Raw genomic sequence first — 16,975 nt, 5'->3', positions numbered from 1 at the left:
TATGGTATTGTAGGGGATAAATAGTCATGAAATAAATCCACGGATAGTTTTTGTATTTTCAATGTATCAATATACAATACAATTGACATTCTGGAAATAGTTATATATGTTTGGAACCATGGTGGAAAACCTATGTATTTTCCTTCCACCATGGTTTGGGAAACATCAAAGCGCACTTAGGTGGCCGTACTTGTATGGCAATGGCATCACGTACTGTATGATAATTATTCAAAGCTAACAGATTGGCCAAAAGTTAGCGCACATTTTTAGGCTGGCAACACTGTCGTTAGCTGAACACAACACATGTGATGACGTCCACTACATACCTTCACCTTCTTCTTCTTCTTTTATAGTCTGCCAGACAGATTCTAACATTCTAACCTCTTCACTCTTCAGTGTTAACCTAAGCATATGTCAAAACGATTTCGGTTATAACAAATTAATAATCCAGTTAATACCATGTAAGTAGTCATAAGATTACTTATATTAAATTTATCTTTACATTAAACTGAATAAGAATTACTTATAACTTTAAAAATTTAGTAATGTTATTGGTAAAACTAGGCCTAATGGCATGTATTGTTTGTCTATTTAAAGTCCTGAGCTTTCATGAGTCAATGAAAGTTAAACCAGACAGTGTAGGGTAAATAATAGGCTACTTTCCGAATTTAAATGAGTTTAAAATTAAGTAGCCTCAATCTAACCTTCAAACCAATGGAATAGGTGTAGGCCTAGGTAGGTTGAATATTTTTGAACAAATCTAACTTAGGCCTACTGGGTTATCGAAGTAGACCTATAATGTTATGCTTCTATTTATTTAAAACGTAAATCCATGGAACAACTAACTTAACTAGTTCCAAAATTGTATTCTTATTTGCTGCAATGCCAGCGGTTTCCAAACTTTTGGTCTGGGGCTTCACCTCCATCCTGGATTTTGTTGCAACCCATTGGTTAAAAGTAAACCCTATAGCCTACCAAAAACAATAGCGGTAATTATTCCGTACAGGTGCCTCCAAACAAATTTTAATATCTTACTTTATCGTTTTTTACCTCCTGAATCCAAATATTCCATTAGTTTTCACCGCTGATGAATATTTGTCATGATATCGCCGTAATAATATACAACATTACAATAAACAAGGTAGGATGGATGACATTTACAAGTGGAATGCGCTATGGGTTAAGTAAGCCAACAACTGTTTGTTTTCAATCATAGTCGAAAGCAAATGGAAGTGACAACTTTATTAGCTAACCCTCTGATTCTGCAATATGAAAATCACCTGATTAAGTTACACTTTTCACTTTCTAAGACCAATAAATAAGTTAACACATTTAATAAAATGTATTATTGTTACCAGTATTTTATTCTTATTATTGATTTATTGATTTATATTTCACCGATGTCTATGGGGATGTCTATGGGGACACGCGCCTGCTTGTGAGGATATCCTCATACTCCAGAAGAGGGCAATTCGTGTGATTACTTTTAGTAAGAGACTGGATCACTGTAAGCCGCTCTTCATGAAAACAAAGGTCCTAACAGTCTATAACCAATACATCCTTCTGTGTTCCGTCCATGTTAAAGACAACCTAAGTTATTAAATTTCCCTACAAGAAGTACCATACATGCACATCAAACCAGGCGTAACAATGAAATAGACATCCCTTTCTGCAGACTCTCAAAAACAAAAAATTCATACCCGACCATGGCACTCAGGATTTACAATAGTCTACCCCAAACACTGAAGAACCTGGAAGCTCCTAAGTTTAGCACTGCCCTGAAGACATGGCTAAAAGATAGGCCATATTATAGCCTGAAAGATTTTTTTGAAAGTATGGGTGTATCCACCGCCATGACATAAAAGTTTATCTAAAGAGAAAAGTTTTGTTTTTAGTAATATGTAAATAGTATTGACACAACCTATCCGGCATCGCTGGTCTTGGTGACGAAGGAGGTAATTAAGACCGTTTAAAAATTACATAGGCCTAATAAAATGGTGCTATTCTAACATAACCTAACTCAACCAAACCTCTAGAATGTAAGCAAACTCCTTTTGATGTAAGAAAAGGCATGTCAGGGTGGTAGGTCGTGCTTTATTTATATTGGTGACTGCATTAAGTCCTTTGAAGGTAGGTTAGTTTAGGTAAGTTAAAGTTTAGGTTATAATGTATCGATCAAGTTGTTAGTTTATGTCGCCTGCAGACTGTTTTTGTAAAATTAAAATCCAGAAAAAAACACTTCAAATTACTATTTTGAAAATGCAAGCATTTTTGAAATAGTAATTTGAAGTATTTTTATCAGGATTTTAATTTTACAAAAACAGTCTGCAGGCGACATAAACTAACAACTCGATACATTACCACCTAAACTTTACCTTCCTAATCTAACCTAACTTCAAAACACTTAATGCAGTCACCAATTCGCATAAAGCACGACCTACCACCCTGACATGCCTAAATAAGAACTACGAGTAATTAGTCCATTATTCCATCTATATCTCCATTTAATGTGACAAAATTCCTATTGTAGAAAACATTATTGACTATAGAATCACTTGATATGTTTCTACAACGATGTTATTATCTTTAGTCAACGATGTTATTCTTAATCTTCTCATCAACCATGTTACTCTCTTCACTTAACCTGAACTCGGCGTAGCAGAATAGCACTACGCAAAACGTATGAGTACGAATGAGTATTTTTGTTTTGTATTTTATTTGTAGTGAAGTAAAATGACGTCACTAGTATAGGCATATTGCCGGCAACAGAATAAGAGTGAGTTAATGAAGTTCAAAAGTTGTTTCTTCCAGTTCTTGTCGTGTGGTTGGTTGAAAACAATCAGCTGTAAGTAGGCTTAAGGCTTAGTTAACCTACAGTTCATTCCACTTGTAAATGTCATCCATCCTACCTTGTTTATTAATGTTGTATATTAATACGGCGATATCATGAGAAACATTCATCAGCGGTGAAAATTGATGGTATATTTGGATTCAGGAGGTAAAAAACTATAAGAGATCAAAATTAAAAATTTGTTTGGAGCCACCTGTACGGAATAAATACCACAATAGCATTATCACGGTGGGCCCTACCGTTTTTATCATAATGTATTGTCGTATTGTCATGTAGTGTCAACTGAAACACACCTCTTCATGAAAATTTTTAAGATAAAAACAATTCAGAAACTTTAAATTCTATTTTACCCTCAAGTCTAGACCATATCAATATTGAATGTAGACAACTTGTTGTGTTGGTTATTTCCCACATAACTTGCCGTTTCATGTCAACCTTATTTATTTTTTAAATCCATTTAGCTCTTTATGATACTACTGAATTAAACAATGTTTCCTCTTTAAATTACCTTTACGAGTGGGTTAACTGCGTTACTTTCCTGTTAAAGGTAACATTCATTATTATCGGCGATTTCTTTTCGATATATGGATATTTGATTTTTCGATCCAATATATCGATATTAACGAATTGAAACATATTGGTATTAGCCTAACAAATTGAAACATATCAGCTGACAATGATGAATAAATATTGTTTGGTAACAGAAAAAAAAAAATTATAGAAAGGTTTGTTAAATTAAAGAACAGCTGATTTGTTTTTGTGATAAGCTTTGACATAACCATATGATTCGAGTCTGTAAAATTTTACGGACTAGTCCGCAAAAAGCTATCTTTAGGGACTCAAAACGATCTGTAAGACAGCTGTTTTTGAGACAGTGTAATGAAAATTATGTTTGATATTCCCCACATGCCTTTTTTGTTATCAAACAGAATTTTGAAATGGGACAGCAAGTTTAATTAGTTATGTTAGGTTAGTTTAGCACAATTTTATTTCTTACTAGCTGGCCCGACAGACGTCTAATGTGGTTTTATGTCAAATGCTCGTTCATTTTCAAGATGAGCTCGTTCGCATGGCTCAATCACGTCCTGGTTGAAGTTCGTTCGCTACGCTAACTCATCTCCAGATTGAAGTTCGGTCGCTACGCTCACTCACCTTTTGGTTGCAAATTAGCTGTTGTCATAAATTTAAAAAAATAATAGTGCTGCACCCTATTGGTAAACCTATTACATTTTTAATGCTATTGAACATCACAGAATCAAATTGTTTAGTTGAACCAGCTGTTAAGATACTTTAATTCCATTCAAATATGAATACTTATAAGGTTAACATGGGAAACTCCAGAGCCACTGGGGCGGAGCCCTTTTGACGGATCTGCACCAAACTTCACACAAACCATCCTTGAACAATGCTTAATAATACCTGAAAGTGTCATTACAATCTGTCGAGCGGTTTTGGAGTTCATAAAGGACAAACAAACAAACATACATTGGATTTTATATATATAGATTTATTTTTGCCTAAACAAGATTAACTTAGTTCTCAATAATTTAAAATTTAAATGTGTTTGATGATAGTAAAACAGAAAGAATACTGATTGTAAAAGAAACCATAAATATTGATTTTATCGAAAATAAATCATTGATAATAATTAATGTTCCCTTTAACAGGAAAGTAGGTCTTACTTACCTGAATACTTGTCTTCTCCATCGATGACCGACATGTGGGATAGATTGCGTCATGTTTTTTTTAAAACTTCTATTTACATAAACATATTTATGCTATTTACTATCAAAAAAATATATACATACTTTTCTTAGGTGGACGTGTCACGCTACAAAAAGAGGTTCATTGTCCAACTCTGTCTACCTAAACTGCTCCAAAGCACTTCTTTCAAAGTTGAATTAAGTCTAGCAAATAGAACTAATTTAGGTCTTAGAAATAAAAAGGTTCAGCAAATCTGTGGTTAGGATTTTAAGTAAAATACATGTCAATAGATATGTTCAATTAATTTTCTTTATATTTCATCAAAGTATGGACATTTAGGTTTTAGGTGGGTTTGGACAAATGCTATTAAATCTGCACCTAGTTTGGGAACGGTTGGACTGAGTTTAGGCTACCGGTATACCTATTTATTTTTCTTAGTAATCTTTTCTCATATCTAACATAACTGTCTGCCTGTCCCAGGGTTCATAGTGCTTGCCTTCAAACCTGAAGGTTGCTAGTTCGATTCCGAACGTGGTCGTTTCTGGACTTAGCCCTTACAAACAACAACAAAAGTGTGATTCGTATAAAAAAGCACACAAAAAAAACTCAGGGGTGGTGGTAATATCTTAACTCCCAAAGATTTATTATCTTTTTAAGTAAACATCGTAGCCTAGTTAATCTTGTGAATTTGATTAAAATCTTTGTTTAAACAATATCTTTTAAACCCTGGAGAGAAAAAAAAACAATTTCAAGGATTTTTTCATTGAAAAACTGGTATTTAAATGAAAATTAAGTTAACCTAGATTTCAACCAAAGAAGTCAAAGAACTCTTGAGAGGTAGTTGATAATCCACAACAAATGTTAAGCTGAATAGGCCTAATCGTATGATTTATTTTACTTTTCAGGGCCAAATCAAAAGTCAGCTTCAAGATTACGCTAACTTCAGACCCAAAACTTCCTTTTAAAGTGTAAGTAGGCTAACTTCTTTAAAATGATGAGTGTTAGATATAGTGTTGTTATGTTGTACCTATGTCAAAATTAACATTGGGAGCGAGCTGGCGTAATGGTTAGAGCACGGGACTTCAGTCCCTGAGGTCCCGGGTTCGATCCCCGCCAAGTCACCAATGGATTTTATCTAATGCCGCAACCCCTAGGCCCTAGGTATAGCCTGAAGTAATGTGAAAAACAATCCCAGGCTCGTGCCTAGCGTCCTAGGATAAAAAAAAAATTCAAAATTAAATCAACCTGAAATAGACCAAGGCAGTTCTATATGCTATGAAAATAAAAACTAAGCCTATGTCCTTTATGTCCTTTATATGACTTCAAATTATTTGAAATGGTCCTGTAGCATTCAAGCATTCTTGACTAAATCCAAGTTTAATTAAATATATCCTGTGAGACTATGCAAACCTAGCCTAGTAATAAACCGATCAAATGTACAGCCTTGGACAAATCCTAGTACATACTCGTCTGTAACTTTGTTCTTTTCTTACCTTAAGTACATGATCACTAAAACTTGCCATTGACTACAAACTGGAAGTCAAATATTTTTCACCTTACTCCAAACTAAAAAAATAAGAAACTAAAATCAAACAAGCTAAGAAAATCAGTACAGTAATATCATTAACAAATTCTTGAATAAATGTCTCCAATACCTGCAAATAAAATAAAGAGCTAAAGTCAAGAAAGCGAAGAAAATCATAATACTATCAACAAAATCTTGAATAATGCTTCCAATACCTGCAAATAAAATAAAGTGCTAAAGTCAAGAAAGTTAAGCAAATCAGTAATACCATAAACAAAATCTTGAATAATGCCTCTAATACCTGCAAATAAAATAAAGTGCTAAATTCAAGAAAGCGAAGAAAGTCAGTAATACCATCAACAAAATCTTCATTAATGCCTCCAATACCTGCAAATAAAATAAAGTGCTAAATTCAAGAAAGCGAAGAAAGTCAGTAATACCATTAACAAAATCTTCAATAATGCCTCCAATACCTGCAAATGAAATAAAGTGCTAAATTCAAGAAAGCGAAGAAAGTCAGTAATACCATCAACAAAATCTTCATTAATGCCTCCAATACCTGCAAATAAAATAAAGTGCTAAATTCAAGAAAGCGAAGAAAGTCAGTAATACCATCAACAAAATCTTCAATAATGCCTCCAACACCTGCAAGACTGTGGATGTTGTTAATGGGCGTAGGAGGTCCTGCCCTTGGTTCAAAGATTTAACTACAGCTCTTGATTTGAATATGACTATTTTGTCAAGATAGCTGATGAGATCCCAACCTTACCTTATTGCGGCAGGCAGGCCCAGTAGATGCAGTCACTGACCACTCCACTAACCACACTATAACAAGTCTCCGCACTGAGGTGAGTGAAAGATATATTTGTAGACTTAGTGAAAATCTTCAAATACTCAGCCGGCTAAGTAAGATGTAAATGGTACCTCCTGCACAATCTGAAAATATGTATCATTTATCAGTTAAGTGCAGCTCTAACTAGGATTGTCAGATTGTGCCTTCGACCTACCTCCCCATATCAATTCTACCTGTGTTCTCTAAGGTACTTGAGACCATAATGAAGAGGCAGCTGAACGCATACTTTGAGGGAAACAACTAACTCTGATACCCATCATGGCTTTCGAACTGTGCTCCTAAGGGCCGGCGCGGACTATCCCGACCACGACCAGAGCACGACTCGACCACGACCCGACCAAGGCAAGGAATGTTTTACCAACTTCAGTGTCAAGTTGGATGTTGAAGCTGCTGTGGTGCATTTGTATCGTAGGTACATTAAGCTGAAGAAGAAAGATACTGGGTACATCCAATGTTAACTAAGACTTTTCCTTCTGAGTAGCGTCTTGACGTCCACCAAACACCAGTGTGATCTCCTCCCAAGCTTCATTGTTCATCCCTCTATTGGCATAATCTACTGCTGATATATCCTATAAACAGGGCTTTTCTTTAATAGCTATAATAAAACTCTCAGTGTCAAAATCATGTGACATTTGACAAAAGAAGTCACTTCACAAACCACACAAAAAACAGGTGCTCTCCGTTTTATTCATCTAGGAATACTGGGGGTTGAGTGGTGTACTGGTCGTGTCAGAGACAAGTCGGGGGTAGTGCGCATTGTCTTATTATATTGTTTGTTATTTTTGGCTGCAACAGCCAGCGAGTCGGGCCCGACCAAACTGCAAGGACTTTAGTCGTACGACCAGTGTGCGCTGTTCCATTTACGTATAAAAACCTGGCCGTATCCGACCAGTGGGAATCGTGGTCGGGATAGTGCTCGCCGGCCCTAACAACTACGCCCTAATGACCTGACACAATGAAAGGGATGTGTCAGGTTATCTGGAGGTTCTCTACTTTCTAAGGTAACTCGGAGAAGAAATCACAAAGACCCATCTGATAACCATATACCATGCCATATTCCATAGTTGTGCAGCGGATAGTGCTCTTGGGACACTCCCCTGCATGCCATGAGACTGTTGCTTTAGAAAAAAAAACTTTAAGGTTCATTGCATCAAAAGGCCCTAAAGACCATTGCTGACCCATATTTAAAGAATTGGGAATCCTCACAGTCGCAAGCCAATATGTAATAAAAAGTCTGACCCTGCTGAAAGAAACCCAGAGATACTTTAAGATTCGAAGTTGTAGGAGGCATGATTATGGAACAACAAGGACCCATTATTTGGATATGCCCTGTAGACGTTTAAGTCACACCTTACAATACATTTTAATTCAAAGGTGATTAAAATTATCAATACTCTACCTGATAGTGTAAGGAACCTCGATAGTACAATGTTCAAGAACTGGGCCTTGCTCACAGCTATAGGCTCCTGTACCATCTGGAAGAGATATCCTCCAAACCGCTAATGCCAGGCTGAAAAGAATTACGATCCCTTATACCACAGTGTATTATAATTTTGTTAGTTCATATTTACAAGTGTAAATTTTATAAATATGTTTAGTTTTTGATAACTCAATAAATCCAAGAAACATTGGTCAAAGATTAAGACAAGAAAGTAAGTATACAAAAATGACCATAATGTTAGACAATTGTAGAATCTTCAAAAAGTAGTTCTGAAAGGGGTGTGCTGAAAGTCAGTAATTTGCCTTTTTGTCGTAGGTGAATCCTGCTTGGTGAGAACTAATTGGAGAAAGAGTTGATGAAATGACAAAAGAAGAGGCTTAAAATGAACCTACCTGACAAGGACTATAAAGCACTATTTACTGTTTTCCATCAATTTTTACACTTTTGTGAGGGTAACAGTGAAGGTAAAGATGTTGAAATTATGTTTCAAAGTGCTAAAATCATTGAAGACACCTGCAGAGAGATAGAAAATATTGGTGCCGCTCAGAGTTTTGATGAGAAATTAAAAGAGTCTTTGGAAATTGAAGGAACAAAAGTTGTACCTCTAAAATTCTTTTATAACGCATTTAATCATCTACTTTCCCAATACATAGTCAATAGTAAATTCAGTGAATCTGAAGTAAATGCAGCTATTTGTCAGTTTATTCAATTTAAATCTGAAGAAGAGTTTCAGAAGCTCGTTCAACAATTGACGATAACAAATCAAACTGTTGGAACTCTCAGCACATCATTGTCTTCTTCTGAAGCTTTAAGAAAATTCAAAGCAGAATATTTTCAAGAAGAATTAGAGAAAATGTTGATGAAGAATGACGGTGATGTTGAAGAAATATATGAAGAAGTAACTAAATTAGTTTTGGAGAACGGCACTATGATTGAAGTTTTCCTTGAATTGTTATGCTTACCCAGTACCAGAAAGTTTACAGACTGCATCCAAGAAGCAGTTGCTCTGTCTCTCTGTGACTTGTTAGGAAATTTAGACAATGTATATTTGTATTCTCAGTTGTGTGACTTTAGTGAGCAAGAATTCCACACCGTAATCAAAAAGTGGCCTCAATTTGTCGAAGCTATTCTAACAATTATTCAGGCGTCAGCTGGACGATTGAAATGTAGCTACAGTGGAAATACTTACTCATGGACTATCACAGACGCAAGTCCGTGTCTTGGTTTTGATCCAATTGTCACCTTAGTTAAGAAGTGTCAGAAAGTGACTGGAAACAGTGTTCAATTTAAGACGTTTTTGGAGCAATTAGGTGAAGAGAGTTGTAGAGTTTTAGCCGAGGATATCATGCTTAAATGTCATCTCAGTTAGGGTTGGTATTGTTTTTTGTTTGGTATTGGTTAATTATGATGTCGTATTGAGTTAGAATAATGTTTACTTTTGACGGCTCAGGGGGCGCCACGCAGCGGCTATTGTATTAACATAGAATTAAAATATGCGAATGCGACTACTGGGGGGGGGGGGGTGGCGCCACAACCACGTTTGCTCCGGGCGCCGCCAACCCTAGGGACGGCCCTGTCGGATGGAAGTATACATTTTAAAGTTGTAGCTGGTTTTAGAACACAAATGAACCTAGCCTAACCAAACAAAAACTAAACGTTCAGTTTATTTTAAACTAGCCTATTGAAAGAAAACAATCTAGTCTAGTATCCTTATGGGTCTGAGTGAAATGGATCATCTTGTAGGAAATTTGTCTCTTAGCTGTCCTTGCAAAAATTGTTTATACAGTAGAGCCTTGATAACAAGACTCTCATGGGGATTGTAAAATAAGACTTGTTATCAAGGTTGACTTCTTATCGAGGTTTGTAATAACATGTGATTAGGGGTAAAATCATTTTAAGGGGATTTGAAAATAATACTTGTTATCAAGGGCGACTTGTTATCGAGGGTCTTCTTATCAAGGTGTAGAAAGAAAAGAAAATTTTTATCGCACACTATATGATAGGCTTATTTATTTATGTTCTGTTTTAATAAAAAACTGGACACACCTGGTCCATATAAATAGTTTGTCCACCCTCGTATTCAAAAATCTATTATAATCTACTTTAACAATAAAAGTTTGATGTTCTGTAAATTCATGAATTTTTTAGCAGTTAATTTGGTTGGTTTCTTAATTGCTAACCATAAGTTATGAAAAGTTTATGTAACCTAGTGGCTAGTGTCAATTCTAATTAAAAAAACTCAAACCGTCTATATATTATAGGCAAGCATGTTTCTTTAAAATCTTCCTTCTCAGCACGTGTGCATCGCAGGGAAAATCTGCGAAAGAAAACACATTCTGTTAGAAAGATATTTTCTTGTATATGTGCAGAATCCCTTTATAAATTAAAATAGGCTAAAAGCACAAAAATCAATTTGAAATTAAACAAAAATTAACTTGGGCCTTTTATGGGTACTTTTTATGCTGGTGACGAAATAACAACAAAATATAGACAGAAAATCAAAACAAATGGATGAAATTACAATCACATGTTTAATTTACAGCGTGGCGTGAAAATAGAGAAATCAGTACATTAAATATTTTTGGTCCAGTTTTTTACCACTGGACGACCTCTAGTTGGTTTAAATATAAGTCATGTTGTTACAATCTTACAAAGCAAACTTTACCTGCAGGATAAGCAAATTTCCATTTATCCGATTGGATGTTTATTGAAATTGTTTGTTCAACATTGCAAAGTTATTCCCTATTTAAATAGAACATTTTGTTTAACGATTGAATTAAACTTACTTAGCTTTGCTACCATAGGGAAGGTAGGTAGTAAAATGTCAATAGGCCTAGTTTGATACAAAATAAAATACTTAGCCAAATTTTATCAAAGCACATATATTTAAGTCAACTACAGCAGTATAGCTTTTCTCCAGTTTTAAATGTTCAGATTTTTTAATTTTCCCTCCAACCACTAAGCGTACAGCAACTCTTCAATATACAAAATTATTTGTTTTTTTACCCTGCCCCACTTCCATCTTCACATCCTAGGACATAGGTTGGTTTTTTTTTCAAATTACTTCAACCTAGGCCTACAGGGTTGTGGCATTATCACTTGGATAAAATCCATTGTGATTGGTGGGATTTGAACCTGAGACTGGAGTCCCATGCTCTGCCACTAGAAGACTTGGTGGTTTGGACTGATCCTGTTCTTGAAATGTGATATCTATATACATATTAATCGCCATCCATATTAATACATCTTTATTTTCTTATATAATAGGTAGTGTTTTGGGGTGCTCTCTGGGGTCATAAATATGAAAAAGTTAAGTCCTGAATGTATGTCTTACCATGTCACCTAGGGTAATAGTTTCTCCCCTATTGGAGAAATTCACTAAAAATACTAAGTGTCAACCAAGTCTTCTTACAATATCTAAATAGAACAATAATCAACCTTTATGAGGTACAGAACGAAAAATACTCTTTACCTTTGTGTATGAATGTTGAAGTCTCTTGCCTATCATTATTAACTGATTGCAGAATATCCGTGCCAGAGGAAGCCCCTATCACCGCTCTAGTGAAGTTTGCTGCTGAAGAATTCAAAGTTCCTCCTGAGACATCTGCAATTATCACTGACGATGGTATTGGCATCAACCCTTCTCAGAGCTGTGGTAAGTTGGCTTAAGTACAGTAAACCACTTTTAAACTGCACCCCAAAAAAGTTACCAAAATTATAATAAAAATCTAAACATATAAAATGCAAAGCCCTCACTGACTGACTCACTCCCTCACTAATCACTAATTCCCCTACTTCCCATTTACCTAGGAAGATGAAATTTGGTACACTGATTCTTTACCCATTGATTGTTACCCAAACTGGTCCGGCAATCAATAGTTATTAATACTTATGAAATCAAATGGGGCGAAGCCCACGTGTAAAAGCTACTTTCAAATAAATTTAAAAATAGCTAGGCGAATAAAGTAGCCTTTAAACTCCAACCATTGATTACTTACCCAACAAAATGAGTTATACCAAACCACCTCACCTCATCTATTTCGGTTAGTCGCTGTTTCACTATTACTTAAATTAAATGTCAAACCCTTTGAATTTCTAATAAAGTACAATGTTTTTTTTCATAAGTTGTCTTTATCTCATTATCTTGGAGAACACTAAAACGCTTCTCTTGGACACCATCAGTAACCTAAGCATGATAACTGCTCAGACGTATTATAGGACAGCCAAAACACTTCAATTCAGCGCAGGACTTATGTTACTAACCAATAATCACTTTCCTCCAACATAACAGGCCAAATAAACCCGAGCGGCCCCCGCACCAAAGACGGAACTATGATCTTTTCGATTTTGTGAACATCTCCCAAGATCACAGGGTTCTCACTGCCATCAAACATTGTAAATTTTTGTTATGGTAAATCGCTGCTCATGCTCATGAATAAAAAATAAAATTATCATCGTTACCTGCAATCGTCAGAAATTGCAAATATCTCCTGCATCACCCGCAGTCGAGGCAACTTTTCGCATTTTTTGCAAAACACTGCGGTTGCCTAGTGGTAAATCTGGGACTGCTACAATTGCAGCTCTAGCAATGGTATAGTAAGTTCAAAAATTGATTCAATACTCAATAGTATGTTTTGGTTGATCCTTTGAACGCCCTTGAATTAGGTCATATATCAAGGTTTATCTTAACTGTAGGATTGCATGTCAAACTTAAGTATGTCCCTTCACAATTTGGTACAGTCACTAAATTACACTGTCACTGTTATGAAATTAGGATTCTAGGGTGCATTTCAATTGAAATATGGAAGATGAGAGTCTTACAATTGGTAGCTGTTTTACTGACTATAGTCAAATGTTTCTCGGTTAAAAAGATAGGTTTCTCATAGAAGTGGACTATCTATTAGAATTAGATGACTGCCTAATGCCATGCAATGTGTGTGTGTGTCTAGATTATTGAATGTTTTATCAGTAAACTTGTAATGGATTCTATGTTCCAGGTAATGTATTCCTGAAACATGGCACAGAGTTGAGACTAATCCCGAGGGACAGAGTGGGCTTTAGATGATCTGGCAAGAATCACATTCCTCCGACATAACAAATATTTATGGTTGCAAACTTTTTTATACTTTATTTTAAGGTTTGTTACGTGTGATACACAAATAGTAATTATTTACAATTTGATTGTTTTTTATGTTCTTTCTGTAAAAAATAAAAAATATATGATTTAAATTATTAAAATGGTTGAAATGCATACTTTTTCAAATCACTCCTTTGGTTCTCTAGCCTTCTTCAACTTTCTACATAAAATCTTCAACTATAAAAGAGGTTTAATTTACCTGGTTACTCACAAAACGATCCATGGTAGTTTACAACGACTAAAACTGTTTCGTGCTCGTGCTGCTGATTAAGCACAAAACATCTTATTATTTGTATATAGCTCAAAACATCTGATTACCTCCACTATGAGGAATATTATTAACTACCGCTGATTGTTTTGACAGTATCAAGGTCATTAAACCTCTTTTAGTTAATTTAGACGATCCAAACCATTCCATCATGAAAATGTAATAGCTCTTTCATGCTGCAAAGTCCTTATGAAGGAAGTGAATCATTTTTAATTTGCATCAGTAAGAGAAGAGTTGAGGCTGCAAAGTAATTGTGCTACTTTGGGTTTGTCAAGATTTAGTTCCCACTCACCATTATTTGTAATTAGCCATGTCGTCATTATAACAATTACATTTCCAATACCTTTTTTCCTATTTCAAAGTTCATAGCACATCCTGACCAGGTATTTGTAGATCCTAATATTAACTGTAGGTATGGTTCACTACGATCACAGTTTTCCGCTCAACTGTTAGCACGATAACATTTATTCTCCTATTCTTCCCATTTTTTCTGGGCTTTTCAAACTCAAGATTTCAAGGTTTTGGCCAAAGTTTCATTTTGGGTGCTTGTCTTCATAATGACTAATTTAAACATTCTGTTCTCTTTCATGTGGATGATAGAAAACCAGTTGACAAATACAACAGCCGAGGCTGTTCCTTGTCCTTATTAACGTTATTCTACACTTTAATTGGTTTGTTCATGTACCAAGGACTTTTTTCTCCAATCTAGGTTTCAAGGTTTCCCTTTTCTAGTGTTCATGTGTTTAACTTTTAGCCCTCGTATTTTTATTTTCCTGCAGCATTTTCCTGAAGCTGCCCCGGCCAAATGTTGGAGATGGGGTGGGAAGGTTTTGGAAAGCTATTGGATGAAATACAAGTGGCAGATCGGCACTCTGGATACTCAATCCAATCGCAAACCAAAGACCATCATACGCATATCTAACAACATGGCATACAGTAATTTATCCTACTAATATAATCCGTTGATCAAAAGTGAATCACACATAGCTGGGTATGGGTTATAGATCTCGCTTAATAATGGTTTCTCAGTTCGATCATGAGAAAAGTGAGTAGTTTTTTGAAGATTCAAGGACCTAGCAGTCCTTGGTCATTGGGCTTTTAATAAAAGGCGCTGTCTATTGAAACAGCTGGTCTAGGTCAGTAACAAAACACAAGACATCTCACTCCATTCTACTCTATTCTTTCACTCACATTTGGGTTAAAATACGCACCTAGTTGGCGTCCCCATTCCACCTTGCAAGAAAATTTTGTTTTTAAGGAAACCAATTTCATCTTTATATTATGTAACCTAGTTTTATAAATTTAGATTTCACCTGGTAATCACTTTTTATGAAACGAATATGTGAATAGCCTTTCAAAACTTTATTATTACAGTAATTCTACTGCATCATATTTAAAAAAAAAAAACTTGACATGCACTGACAATAACTCAACATCTGCTGAGTTGTCTTTTTGTGTTCTATGGAGCCAATCGGGGGTTATGGTTCGCTGATTTGGAGCAGACTTAATGCCCAGAAGAGTATTTATCTGTAAGATTATGGTTATGGTTACAATTGGATTACAAAAGTATTGACATTCAATCAATCAATCAATTTTAATTATTATTATTATTATTATTATCAATTATAAAGACATTACTATTTTAATCTCATCCAAGAGCGCTGTATGGGTTGATGCACCAGCTAACACCAAACTTTGGTGTTAGCTGGTGCATCAACCCATATTTAAAATGCTTTGCTGCTTAAAATACTTTGGTGACCAAAGTAATGTCATTGGTTGCCTCATCAAAAAGCTTGCATAAAGAATGTTATTTTCTTATTTAAACTAATGGTAGGGATCTATTACAAGTTCTGGATCGGCCAGTTGGTAAGTGTGCATCTCCATCTGATACCAGGCGTAAAAAAACACCAATAGAGGAGTATTTCATAAAAACATTTTATACAATACTCCTTTACATTAACACGTTCGCCACTGCAATAGTACGAAATTTTTCATTCACATGGACCAGTGACGCACATATGCGACGGCCGGTTTCCACCCATAGACTCCCGTGGCATATATGCGACGGCTAGTCACATTAAAATAGACTGCCGTCGCATATTTGCGTCAGGGTTCTAATGTTATTAAAATGCTTATATCTTTGTAATGGTCTATTTGAAGGCACTGAATTCCCTGCATTGGTATACAGGGATGTCTGACGCACAACTGCGTCGCTTGGTCTGTGGATATGATGATTGGTGACATCATATCATAGTTGGAGAAACTGGTCTTTCCTGCATCTCTGTATGTATGTATGCTGCATTATCCTATGTAGCTTTTATATTTGTTCAGTTATAAACTGTTATTGAATAATCTGTTTTTTTTTTTTTTACTTACTTTCACCTCAAAACAAAACAAAAATGAACTGTCGCATATATGCGACGTTTGGTCTATTTCAAGAAAACTATAATAGTTTTCACTATTGTCCTCGCTGTAGACCGGGCTTCGCAAATATGCGACATTACAAAAGGTTATAAAAAATTAAAAAATACAAAAAAACCAGAATAAATTATTCACAAACACGATTGTAGCGTATTACGATGTAAATGATCACTGTTTTACAGGTTTTTGCCCGTGGTCTGTGTGTGCTGTTATCCAAGTGACAGTCGTAGCCCATTCGATATGATGAAAAATAGTAGGGGTAGCTGGAAAGTATTCCGAACTTGATGGAATTGTTACATGTTGTCTGGGGGTACTCTGGGACGTGTATCCTGAGTTTTCAACCTCTAGCAACTGTGCTAACTTTAGGAGGGGTCAAAAACTTATAAATTTTCGGTATTTTTATTTTTTTGCTCATATGTTGTAAATTAAGCATATTTTATGTACCATTGTGCATTACAAAGTTGTAGAGCATAAGACTTGCTAAATTTTGGTTGGTAAAACTATTTTGTAGACTCAATATTAACTGGGATACGGCCGAACAAAGTTTGATTTCTTTTTTTATGTAAGCAAATTGTTGAAAACGAAAGTTTCGGCCCTATAACTATTTATTACTATCTTTGCCATGTAGTTATTTTAAAAACTCATCAATATTGACATCTAAGAATACCTATAAACCCCCTCACCCTTCATGCATTCACCAAACACTTTTGACGGAAACTTAATCAAAATTGGTTCAGATGTTTTCATTAAATCTAGTGTTTTAAATTGTTCAAAT

The 16,975-nt window shown here is 35.3% G+C and overlaps 1 protein-coding gene across 2 annotated transcripts; it reads left to right on the top strand.

Annotated features, from left to right (window-relative positions):
- The first annotated feature begins 355 nt into the window (after positions 1 to 355).
- Positions 356 to 13,640, top strand: LOC128988857 (ubiquitin-fold modifier 1-like). Of its 2 annotated transcripts, none has more exons than XM_054410575.1 (4): positions 356 to 461; positions 5,461 to 5,523; positions 11,899 to 12,029; positions 13,372 to 13,640. In XM_054410575.1, coding segments are annotated over exons 1-4 (264 nt in total). In that variant the 5' UTR covers positions 356 to 459; the 3' UTR covers positions 13,440 to 13,640. The 2 variants fall into 2 exon arrangements, with proteins under 2 accessions (XP_054266550.1, XP_054266549.1); XM_054410574.1 differs by lacking the exon at positions 13,372 to 13,640 and adding an exon at positions 8,690 to 9,744 and having other exon boundaries at positions 410 to 461; positions 11,899 to 12,014.
- Positions 13,641 to 16,975: the final 3,335 nt, after the last annotated feature.

Source organism: Macrosteles quadrilineatus, unplaced genomic scaffold (genome assembly GCF_028750875.1).
Source record: "Macrosteles quadrilineatus isolate MER2022 unplaced genomic scaffold, UCM_ALF_1.0 Scaffold_3__2_contigs__length_128488019, whole genome shotgun sequence".
In the NCBI taxonomy this organism is placed as follows: Eukaryota; Metazoa; Arthropoda; class Insecta; order Hemiptera; family Cicadellidae; genus Macrosteles; species Macrosteles quadrilineatus.
Note: the sequence above shows the minus strand (reverse complement) of the source record. Positions and strands in the feature narration are given on the sequence as shown.